General features: G+C 42.4%; 1 protein-coding gene across 1 annotated transcript in view; it reads right to left on the bottom strand.

The window, feature by feature from the left end:
* LLGL2 (lethal giant larvae homolog 2 (Drosophila)) overlaps window positions 1-11754 on the bottom strand; it is a 26451-nt gene extending 14697 nt beyond the window's left edge. The window contains exons 1-8 of the mRNA XM_009871551.1: window positions 11468-11754; window positions 11168-11275; window positions 4809-4906; window positions 3738-3819; window positions 2376-2491; window positions 1615-1773; window positions 616-778; window positions 312-444 (exon numbers count right to left, since the gene is read on the bottom strand). Coding sequence (XP_009869853.1) covers window positions 312-444; window positions 616-778; window positions 1615-1773; window positions 2376-2491; window positions 3738-3819; window positions 4809-4906; window positions 11168-11275; window positions 11468-11548 — 940 coding nt within the window. The 5' untranslated portion in view covers window positions 11549-11754. The remainder of the gene's footprint in view (window positions 1-311; window positions 445-615; window positions 779-1614; window positions 1774-2375; window positions 2492-3737; window positions 3820-4808; window positions 4907-11167; window positions 11276-11467) is intronic.
* Between the last annotated feature and the right edge of the window lie 462 nt (window positions 11755-12216).

Below are 12216 nucleotides of genomic sequence, written 5' to 3'. Positions count from 1 at the left end.
CTGCTGAACAGCACACAAACTAAAACAGAGCTGAATCACCAACACTCTTCTTTATAAAGAACACTAATTTCTTCAACATGTTGGCTCACTATGTTCAGGACACATGTCAACAATGTACATGGGGTTCAAAAACCCAGAAAAAAAAATGGACTGAAAGCTCTTAGCGTACGCTCACAACACATTCCAAAACCAGCTCTGCATTTTGTCATTAGGATTAAACACTAGGAAAAATGCAACTTGAATATCTGCCACAAGCTCAAAACAAGTTTGAGTTTAGACAAATATGCAACGATTAAGCCCCACTTACTGACCATAAGGCACGGTGTTTTCCAGAGGCTCAGGCTGCCTGTTGTCACTGCATACTGGCCACTGGGTGTAACTTCCATCATAGTGACAACTAATGAATTTACTGCCATCCCTCTGCCAGTAGAGATTCTCCAGTTGCTGAAGAGGAAGATACACAATGACTGCTCTCCAGAGAGCTGTTAAAACCCTCCAACCCAAATCCATTGTTATTAAAAAAGAAAGTTTGTCGGGCTGTCCCTGCACCTACTTGTCTTCAGAGTGCTCAGAAGAAAGAGCCCTTTTTGAACTGATTTTGGGTTGAACTAATACCTGGCTGCTCAGGAAATGGTGTGTCGCTTTGTTATTCTGCAGGTCCCAGAGAACAATCAAACCCCTGCTGTATCCGATCAGGATCTGGTCAGGGCTCTTAGGATGCTCCCGAAGGGCTTCTACCAATTCACATGATCGCCTGTTACAGTAATCTTCTGGTACCCTGCAGAAGCAGAAGAGAAAACCAAGAAAAGTTTATTCCAGGTACAACCTCACCGACTGCAATAAGAGTCGAGGTGTAAGAATGAAAAATTAAGCAACAAAAAGTTCAAAGAGATGAGAGTAAGTACAATCTTTTCACAAATTCTTCAAGCAGCGGAAAAGTATTATGTAAGACACCACATAAGGCCTGCCACGTGAACATGCATCCGGTCCCATTTTCTTCAGGAAAGACCCAGGGTTAACAATGAGTTCCAGGACTGGATTCCAGGAGTGTAAAACACCCGTAATCATCTGCTCTATTCTCTTGTGACTCTTACAGAATGAAGGTAACATGGAAATGTCAGTCAGAAGCAGATACTCAGTTACTTCAAGTTAACCAGAAGCAAGAACTACACCAGCATTAGACAAAATGTTCTTGGGGAAAATACTTTACAATTCCATTTCAGCAGAACTTGAAACTCCAGAGTGACAAAACCCTAATTTGGACAAAGCAATATCAGAAGTTCTGCCAACAGTCAAAAAAATAAATGGGTAATTACAGCTAAGCATAACATTTTTTTGCAAAAGTAAATGGGCACAAGTTTGGCAGATTTACTCCAAGTGTCTCCTCTGTAGTACTGCCTATATGCTGTCTCCCTATGGTGACAGCCCTGGGTTGACCAGGACAGAAGCTGTTAGCACATACCAGGACCAAAATGTCCTTTCACAGGAGTCACGCAGATCTGGACAATGCTTAACAACAACAGTGAGGCCCCTAATCTAGGGTGACATTTTAACAAAGGATATGTCTGCTAATGGGATTCCACCTCCAAACAACAGTGCCTTTTGCTCACTCACCGCTGCAGCACAGCCTCAGAGGTTATGGTCCTGTCCTCCACCACTCGGAATGATGGAAGCTCCACTACAAAGATGTTGCCACTCTCCGTGCCAAGATACAGGACTTCCCGTGAGGAATGGGGAAGGACAGCTGTTATCTGCGTGGCACTTGGTGGAGACCTGAGGATGCAAAGTGACTCTCATCAACTGCATGCAAAAGGAGACTATCGTTACTGAACCTGAGAGAAGTAAACACTTAACACTGATATTTACAAGTGTCATTTGTTTTATAGGCAGAGATTTGGAGCTAGGCATGATTATTTATTTTTTTGCATGAGGAAAACACGAGCTTCAAGATAAATTATGTCAAAAAACTTTCAACAAGTGTGTGGACAAAGAGCCGGATGCGTTTTTACAGAAGCCTCTCTTTTTAAGTGCCCACAAAGGAATTAAACATAGCTCACCCAAAACTGGCAAGATCACGCGAAACTAAAAATATAGCAGTATTTTAAGCTTTGACTTAATATTTACAGCTCCTGTACACACGAAAGCGGATGACAATATTAAAAAAGGACATCACCCTTTACAGTGGTACAACACTCCTAAAAGGTAGTCTCCCAGGCCCTAGCCAACTTCTCCTTGGTTTCCACGGATGCCCCTTAAACGAACTCACAGGAGCGAGAGTCTGTAAGACCAGGACAAGCTCCAGCTATAACAATAGCAGAATTTTCTTACTTGCTTGCTTATCCCCCAACTAGCTCAAACACACTCTTGCGGATTACCCAGGTGGCCCTTTGAGCGTGAAGCGGTGCTCCTCCCGCAGCTCAGATGCTCCACTGTGCTGCTTCAGGCTCCAGAGATGCAAGCTGTTATCATCTAGCAATGTCACCAGCTGGCACTACAAAACCACACAATATGCCTTCTTTCAGAATCACAATATTAAATACAACACAGTGAATCTAGCAACAGAGTTGCTGCTGTTCATAATTCTCTGCTAAAATAGTGCTGGGGAGCCAGCCATGGCTCTTCATAGCGGTGGATATATACTGCAGCAACGCTGTTGGCTAACAGCGAGGCATGTGGGGGAGACAAGAAGTAGCCTAAAGGCTAAAAACCCTCTTATATAGGGCAAAAGCACAGGTTATCACTGAGGGGGATAACAAGGATTTAGGATCTTGAAAACGATCAGCCTATGCTGTAAAGCTCAGCCGGGCAGCTGCAGGCTGTTCGCTCACCACCTTCTTGCTCAGCGTGGTTTGCTGCAACACACCCCAGCCTCGGGTGGGGCTGATACAGTCTACTACACCACACTCCTTGCATTCTTCATGTCCAACCTCATTCTGGAGGGTTGTGTCAGAGTCCTTTTATGAGCCCAGCCCTGCTGGCTCTGTGTTCAAACCGAAGCATTTTACCTGCTGAAGCCACACCTGGTGCAACACTCCCCATGGGAGTTTCAGCTTATACCAGTAGTTAAGCAAACAGACACTCAAAACCGCCCCAGGAATTAATTCCCCCATAAAGAGGCCACTCGTGTTATACTGGGGGCATCAGGCAACAAAGTATGTCACCAAGACACCAGCCTGCCAGTCAAGAGAAGGCAAAGCGGTTAGACAGCCACCAGCCATCTGGGAGATTCTGCCTTCCTATTTTTAGTTGGTAGCAGTAACTGTTCAGCAATCCCCAGGAGCAAGATTCAATACCCCAAAACACAAAGGCAACAAGCTTAACAGCAGGCGAGGCTAGCAGCACTCTTTTGAACTCCTGAAAATAATTAAATCAGTTCAGCAGCAACTACTGTTCTATCTGCCCTGCAGAAGACAGACCACCCAGTCCTACTGAAAGAACGGGCTGCAAAAGGAAAAGGAAGTTCTTGCTTCTGCAGCAGATTGCCTGAACTATTCTGGCCTTATTACCATTCCCAATATGTTGCTTGCGATAAACAACTAACAGTTACAAACAAAAAAGCTACTTTTATCGAGCATCTCCACACAGCAACAAGTGCTGCTGAGAGCACAAAATACACTGGGATGAGCATTCCCAACCACGTAGCATTTGAAAATGTTGGTAGTAGGAGCCTGGAACAAGCTCGACATCCGTTTAAGAAAGGTCTACGTAAGTTGCAGAGGTACTGAAAGCATACTTACCTGATCAGGTATAAAGTGTATCTGCATTACAGTATTGTTTTCTTCATGTAAACCCATGAACTCCACCCCAGGAGCACCATATCTGAACAGTTAGTTGAGGATCTACAGTATTTAAGATGACCCACAGCTACAATTAATTGATAAGAAGCTTGCTGGCAAGCAAGATGGAATGAGATTAGTTTGAAACCACGTTTTACTGTCAGTGACCTGGACTGAAAAAAACCAACGCAAATCTACTTTGATTTTATATGCTTGTGGCAGCTTACACACAATGCAGAATACTCAAGTTTACTTTGTCCTTTGAGCATATGTAGAAAAGGTGCCTGGACCCTGTTTTTTCTCAGGGATGTTTAGTGGTTTCCCAGACACTACAATCCTGCTTAACTAATTTGTAACCAAGAGACAGATGGCTACCGCTCACATGTGGAGTCCAGCCTCTGAGCTAAAACAGCACCAGGAATGAATGATTAAGCAGGCAGAGAGAGCACCAACTTTTCCTTTCCAGGCTGAGCAAGATGCCTGTTTTACAGCTTGCCTAGCTGGTTCTGTGCCATGGGAGTCACCTCAGTGCCTCGCATATAGACAAAAATTAGACTGGATATCATTAGCTAAAAAAAAGTCCCCACCTTCAATGTTCAGGTCTTTAATGCCTGAACAGTCAAAAACTCAGGAAGCTGAAAGCATTTCTGACTTCGGTTTTAACCTTTGAAACAGAATCGCTTTAGGGGGACGGAAAAAAAAAAGAAAAGGAACCCTGCAACAAATATTTAAACAACCCTGGAATTTACAACACGAAGGACTGCTAAGCTTAGGCCAGATCTAGTCTGACCTTCTTCATAGCAAGAGCAGAGTCTTGTCTAACATCTGCATCAGCTCAGCTTCTGTTTGAGCTGTAATTCAGCTCTTGACAAGATAATCTCATTCTCATCAGACCAAAATAACTTCAAACCTAAGCAAACTGCTCCAACGTTCCAACAACCCTTGCTTGAAAATGTATACGTAGTCTAACTTTTCACAGTGTTTTTGAAGTTGCACATTCTGATGTGGTCACCAGGTTGTGGGAAAGAATACAGTTTGATGGCTCCTGATCGCGTTCCAATGGCCATAAGGCGGAGAAATGGGCTATAGCCCAGTGCACTGGGTTGATGGGGAAATCCATGTTCCACAGTCTGGTTGAGAGAAAGAAAAATTGTGATCAAGAGCATGTTTCATGGGCATTGTTGCAAACAGATAAAAAATACAAGTTAAAAATGAAATACAACACTTAACGGCAGCTTCTTCTGTTGAAAAGCATTCAAACACAGGTCAGATTTGCTGAACAATAGCCTAATAATGAATTTATTCCAAGAACCCCTGGCTCCGCAGCCAGGATACGCAGAAGCCTAACAGAAATGAAAGAGAAGTATTCTGAAAACAGTAACCCAAGCGGCTCTTTATGTTAAGATTATAAAATAGCTCTGCATAAGCACAGCTTACTCAGTCACCACAATACACTCCATCACTCCACATCAACTTTACTTCTGTAAACCAACTGCTCAGCACAATTTCAAAGTCTGACACAAATACTGCATATTGTAAGGTCAGCTTTATCTGCCAAATTCCACACAGGTCAGCCTTCATGACCTCCCCGTGTTGACTGCCATCAAGAAACGGTGCAGAGCTAGGAAGAACTACTGCCTGAACTTCAGTGCTCATCGAGAAAACTGAAGGGGTTTCCTGCGGGGCAGTCGGGAAAACTAATGTAACCGATGCCCATTTTCCAGAGGCAGAACAAGGAATGCTGGAATTTAATGAGAGCAGGAGCCTGCCAGATCACATCAGACTAACTCAAAGCCATTTGGTAAGAAGGAGGCGTCAGTCACCATCACCAGGAGCAGTACGTTGCTTGGCCTCAGTGGCTTCCCTAAAGTACCATTTCTACTGTACCAAGAGGAAGATTCGGAGCGTGCTGTGCACACCACGCTTAGCATGGCCAACGCATTTACACGCTATGGAGTAATATCTTGCCAACCTTACAGGATGCAACCAAGCTGCTTGTAAAATAGCTCAGACAAGTTTTCAGAAGTGCTAATTTACAGCTGTTATCATAGTTTAGACACAACAAGTATGCACGAGTGTCCGACAGCATACGTAAAGAGGGATCTATGTGCCCAAAGATTAACAGGGCTACTTCATGGAAAATATTGTTATTCTTACAGTCCCATTTTCTGGGAAATATGTTCTTCTAAGGCAAGCTGGTCAGCTACAAAATAGGAACTTGTTACAAAATGCCAAAAAAAAAGAAAAAAAAAGCAGAAGAATAAACAGACAATCCTCCACCTACAGAAGTAAGCCCTTGCACCTCACTCCCACCATCATTTCCCACCTCATTTCCATCATGTCTTTGAGATAGAGCTACCACATCACTTGCCTTTATAGTTTACTCAACCTAGAAGTAACACCTGCACTTTATTTCCTGCGTAGTGATTTCCCAACTTAATCCCTTGCAGGAGAATCAAATAAAGCCAGTTTCATTTCTGTGGTCATGCCACTAGCCTGAGGTGCTCCCAGCTGCTAAAGCAGTTTAATGCCCTTTTATTGTCCCTGCTCAAAGTCACAGGCATAGGGGGATATGGCTGACTCCATAGTCTGCCAGATCGCTTCGGTTTTAGCCGTTTCGTCACAGTTCGTAAATTGTAGAAATAGACCTCCTTCCTCTAAATCATCAGTTACCCCAATCTGAGGTCCTGCTAAGGGAATATGAGCCATTTTAGAACATGTAAAATTGAAAATACTGGAGCATTTCCCAATTTTCTGCTTGCCAACTCGTAAGACTGGCCACAGGAGCAGTTACTAATTTTTAACCTTTTATATGGAGTAAACTAAGATTAGTATTACTGACTCCAAGACCACTGAGTTTATTTCCATTTATGATAACTTAATCCTCACCCTTATTTATATTCGAAGAAGGCAATTTAAGTGTTACATTTGTATTACTAAAAACAAATTTTGAGAAGTCAATCTTTTTAATGTCACACTTGAAGCACTTGCTAATCAACCTTTGCTTAGCTACACATATAAAGCTTCCTAGAGAAGACTGTATGAAATCAGGAACTTATCTGTGGACTCAGAATTGAAACAAGACAGTTTTCTAATCCAGCACAGGCAAAGAGGAATTTCTTTGTACCATGATAACTACCGAGACAACACAGAAAAGCTTCCTAGTTGTCAAAGTTTTAGGAGTATGAAGCTTGAAATTGTTACCTTAAACAAATCAGACATTTAACTGAGTCAGGTATAGCATAGACAACAGACACCACTCTGCTGTCCCCCAAAGTAGATTGAGGAACTTTTAGCAAGACACAGGTGTAATTCCACTGCTAGTTTTAGTTTCAACTTCTTCAGTCACTGCACATTCATGTCACCAGCACAGCTACATGCTACTTGCAATGAAACATCAAAATTGTGTTTATTCTGAGATTTCTTCCAGCCCAGACGATAAGGCTTTAGCCATAATTCTCATAATAAAAACCCCTTGACTTTTACAATACTCTACTCTGCCTGTTAAGAAGCTGTCAACACCAGCCTTTATATTGGCCTGATTATATCTCGGGTTTGATGTGTTAATTTGTAAACACATTAGACAAGTCAATGAAACCTTTAATTTTCAAGTATGAGACCTATGAACTGCATAAGTGACTGTGTAACAGGAGTAATAATAATAAGAATAGAAGGGCAATTTTTCCTCCAAGTTTTCCTTCAGTCCCAGACCCACTGCACAGACGAATTTGCAAAGCTACAGTAACTATTACATTCAGGAGTAAACTGTTAGTAATAGAAGGCCACTGCAGAAAACAATACAACAAGCAGAAGCACAAGAGAGTATCAGTAACAACCGGAGGGTGTTACACAACTGCTTATGCAGTAAATGTACTAATGGTTTCCTATAGCTTGGAATCTTCAACCAAGATGCTCATAAGACGTAAGGAAGATACCTCCCTGCTATGTCATTCGTTGGTTTCCACAGTGTTGGGGTGGCTTTTTGGCTGTATCTGACACTACCAGGGCCTGGCAATCACATCCACTGTGCCGATTACCCAGATCTTTTTCTTGTACTTCCTTACACCCAATTGTAAGTCACATCAAGCCAGCTTTTGGGCTGGCCTCCTTTCCTCCCCTCTCTCAGGCAGCTTTCATCAGCCAGTCCTTTCACCTGCTCAGCAGGTAAACCCAGCAAGAGGGAGCAAGGGGGGCAGGAGGCAGGAGAGGTTACAATGGAGCCTTTCAGCAGAGTTGAAATAAGAAACTAGAGTGCCCACAATGTGCCCTCCTTCTCAAAAGGACCTTTGTTCCTTTGAAGAAAGGTAGGAGCTTTCGTTTTCATTTTCCTCAGACCACAGATTTGTCAGACTCAGTAAAAGTAAGCCTGATGTCAGCAGCATTAACTAACAGAAATGCTTCATGTCAGTCATATTTACTGCAGGAAAAATGCAGCCAAACCCAACAGTTGTTCCCAGCCCACACTAAAGCTGTGCAGAAGAAATTCAGTGCTGTCTTCCTTCTTCCATTTCTCTCCCTTTCTCCTCTCTGATTGTTTTATGACAAAGCAGAGACAAACCCAACCACAGGCAATACAAACCCTGTACCTTTGTTAATATGTCTTTTGATGAAACAATGAAGCCTATACGTGTTAAATCTGCTTTGCACAGACACTAATTCAGATTTAAGGTAAGCTATCCATCACACCCACTAGCAAAGGGTTAGGAAGACTGAAAAGAGGGGAAAAAACACAAAGCTATAAATGAAACGCAACGCTCCCAGTTTGGTAACATTCAGCTGTAGGACAGGCTCGTTCACCTGTGTGTTACCCATCATCTAGTCTGACAATGCCAGCCTGGACATGTTTGCTCTGCAGGGCTTGGACTGAGCCAAAGGCATCCAAATACTACTTCCAAAAGCAGGATAAACTTAAAGAAGTAGACTGCCAAATCCACATACCTTATCCTTCGTTCTATCCACGGAGCTAAAAACAGATTCTTGCAACAGGTACACACAAGTATGGGAAGTTCTTACTCATACACAGTAACAGATAGGCAAAGGTAAGTGCCCAGCAGAATTTAGGAAGGTGTTTTCTGAAGCAAAAACAAGTGTGAGGTCAGTTTGAAGAGCTAGTCCAGTGGTCAATCAGTCTTTTAAAACCACCTGGACTACTTCTTGTCTAGAATAGAAATGCAAGAGGGCAACAGTAAAAAGATAGCAACCTCTTTATACTTGAGGGAGTAAACAAACAAACAAAAAATCCACCACCACCAATTAAAAAGACTTTTTTAAGTGAAGTTCATTATTAGTCAGCATGGACAAATACGTGCCACTATATTAACACCAAACTTGTGGGGCATCACATGCACTCGTATTCAACTTCGCTGTAAACAACGAGGGCAGGAATTCCCAGCACTTTTAAGGTACAGACCTGCCATTTAGTCACCACCAGCATCTCACACCAAAGAGCTGCCAATACACCATGCAGTTTCTCTGATCAGCAACTTCATAGTCTCACAAAATATTTCCCAAGCAGGTTCTTAACCAGAACTGTTTCAAAGACCTCAAATAACAGGTGTTTAAAAACTTGCTTGCCAGCACTACTATGCTTGCTTCACTAGCACATTAGACATGGACAGTCTTGGCACAGAAAGTACTATGTTTCTTGGCTCCTTGAAGCCACAACCTTCAACAGGTCAGAATTAAGGTCTGACTTTCCCAGATCTTCTCAGTCTACCATTATCTCTAGAAATATTGAAATAGGACACACGAGACTTGGGGAAGAAAACAAAAACAAAACACAACTTCATGCAAAAAAAAAAAAAGTCTCATGTAAAAGATTCTAGTATAATGTAATGGTATAATGTTCATTCCCTTCCCCATCCTTAATAGAAAAGAACAAGTTACTGTAGCTTAAAAGTGCAAATACATATTGCAAGGCCTTTAATTACCAAGTTGTTAATGAGACTAAACCATTAGGAAGTGTCCAAAGTAGTCATCTCTCTTGAAACAAGATGCAATATTTACCTTCAAGAGCGAATCAAATGGAGTCACAAATCCTGATGCCAACTTCTAATATATTTGGAAGTTTCCCTCTGCTGTAAAAGCTGGTTCTTTTAACCCTGTTTTGCATCATCCAAATTAGTCTGTCTCTGGCAGGTAAAGTTTAGCCAAATATTCTCATATGAGAAAGGCATATTCAGTGAAGAGACATCACTGAAACAGCAAAAGTTTTCCAAGGGATACACAATTTTACACACTTTTATCCCATCCCTGGGATGCCTTTTCTGAAGCTGACACTGCATTCAGCTGAATGCAAGTAATTTAATCCTGGTCCTCGTTTACCGAAATTTTTACTGCATCTCTACTAGCACTTCCTCACAGTAGCAAACACAAAATAGGCCTGAAATTCCTTGAGTTCCCTTTGTCTCCCTGGTGGGAGGGAGGTATGCATGGAACTGGTGTGGTTTAGTACCAAATTACATTAAATCATTCACGTCAAATAGCCAAAGTTCCACTTGACCTATATATCTACATTACAATTTTAGTGAATCGAGGAGGTCATTTCCTAGGCTGACTCCATTTATCCATTATACTTTTCAGCAAAATTCCATTTAAACCTCGGAAATACAAAACCTACAAATGTGTTTCTGATAGCCAGTGAAGGTGTGAGTAGCCATTAGCCTGGCAATGAATTAATACCAGGCATTTGCAAAATGAAAGCACATTCTGCCTGGCTAGGGCTCAAAAGAAAAATGCCCAGAGTGTTGGACAGATAACACAGCCTTTGCCGTTTCCTTTTCACAGAGGGAAGGAAAAAAAAAAAATACAGATTCAGACTAAGATAATAGCAAATTCATTATTAATGGCCATTGTGCTGCTAGGTGCTACCACATTTCTACCACAGGCTTTTAGATTCGCATTTTAAAAGAGGTATGCTTATAAACTCAAAATGTAATCATGGACGAAGAACTCCGGCCTCCGTTGCATCACAAGCTGTGGCTTATGCACGTCTTTAGAAAAACATTTATTTTCATAGCGGTACTGCAGAGACTACCTAGAACATAAGTAGTTACAGCACAGAGCAGGACAAACTACAGAACTCTCAGAGTATCTAGAAGCCACTGAGAAGCTCTCTTGTCTCAGCAAGTTCCACTCAATAGCATGACCATATCCTTCTCCTTAAAAACGAAAGCCAGAATTGAGAACACGCTCAGGAGCTTAAAGAAAACTAGTCAGGCACATCAGGGAGGAAAAAAGGACAGAATTGAAAAAGAGAGCAAACCACTTCTCCTAAATTTAACTTTTCCACCCACACTCAAGTAGTTTTTTCTTCCCTTTACACTGTGCAGCGACTCGGGATAGATTTGCCTTGCACACGTATGCCTTGAAGTTTGAGGAAAGCGCTGTACCTTGTTAAACTGGAAAAGGTCGCGTTTAAGCCTCTCTCTCACTGGATCATGTCCGGGTCTTAAGAACCTTCTCATCTTCCTCACTGTAGTATCTCGGCAGCAAAAATTCTAACAAAAAAAAAAATAGAAAAGCCAAGCCATATAAACAAAAGCAGCCTGAAAAAGAGAAGCAAGCAGAAGTAGGTTATTTATTTTGGTTTAGCAGGTAACACAAATCAGCCAGAGCAGAACGACAACATCGCTATCGAGTAACTAAAACCCGATACCACCACAGAGCAGCATCTCTGGTGCAGGACTTGCCCTATAACATTTCCACATTGCTAAAGCAAACCAGTACAGATAAGCCAAGAGGATCTGAGAAGAGTTTTCACACCTGACCATTCTGCGATCACTTCAGTTGACCTTAGTCCAAAGGAGAGGCAAAACTGCAACATTTGCATAAACATTTAGACAAACCCAAACCAAAAGCTCACTCCCAGGCTCACAGATACTATTAACTAGTATCAGTTTTCACCCCAGGTAACCCCTCCAGCTACTGAGCTGAAAAGAGAAAGAATCACATTTTCAACTCGCTCCATGGGCACAGCAGAAAGGGCGCTGTGCTGCCTGCAGGGTAGCTGCATTAATTATTAACTTGCTTTTGTAAAATATCAAGCCTAACTCCCTGCTCTAGGTGGGGGTAGGGGAAAGAAATCTTGCACCTGGAGTTCAATGTGCAGCCAGACACAGAAGCCTTGTCTCTCACAGCACCAGGAGGATCCAAGCAAGACAACTTAGACCTGACTTGCAACCTCACAATCACACTGAGGATACCACGCTACTGCCTCATACTCTGTATAGCTCAAGAGATTCTTTGCCACATCTCCCCTCTGCAGAGGTGCTAAGTGGCAAGCAAAACTCTGCCAACTGAAGAGCAAAGGTTTGAATCGCATCCTGACGACTTACCTTGGCATAAGTGCTCCTGCCTGCCCAGTCCACCTTTCTTAAGCTCCAGTTCCCAGTGTGCAGACAGCTCAGCTGTTCATGAAGCAACTACCGGACCCCCCAGT

Source organism: Apaloderma vittatum, unplaced genomic scaffold (genome assembly GCF_000703405.1).
Source record: "Apaloderma vittatum isolate BGI_N311 unplaced genomic scaffold, ASM70340v1 scaffold37116, whole genome shotgun sequence".
Classification (NCBI taxonomy): domain Eukaryota; kingdom Metazoa; phylum Chordata; class Aves; order Trogoniformes; family Trogonidae; genus Apaloderma; species Apaloderma vittatum.
This window is presented reverse-complemented; position numbering and strand designations above follow the sequence as displayed.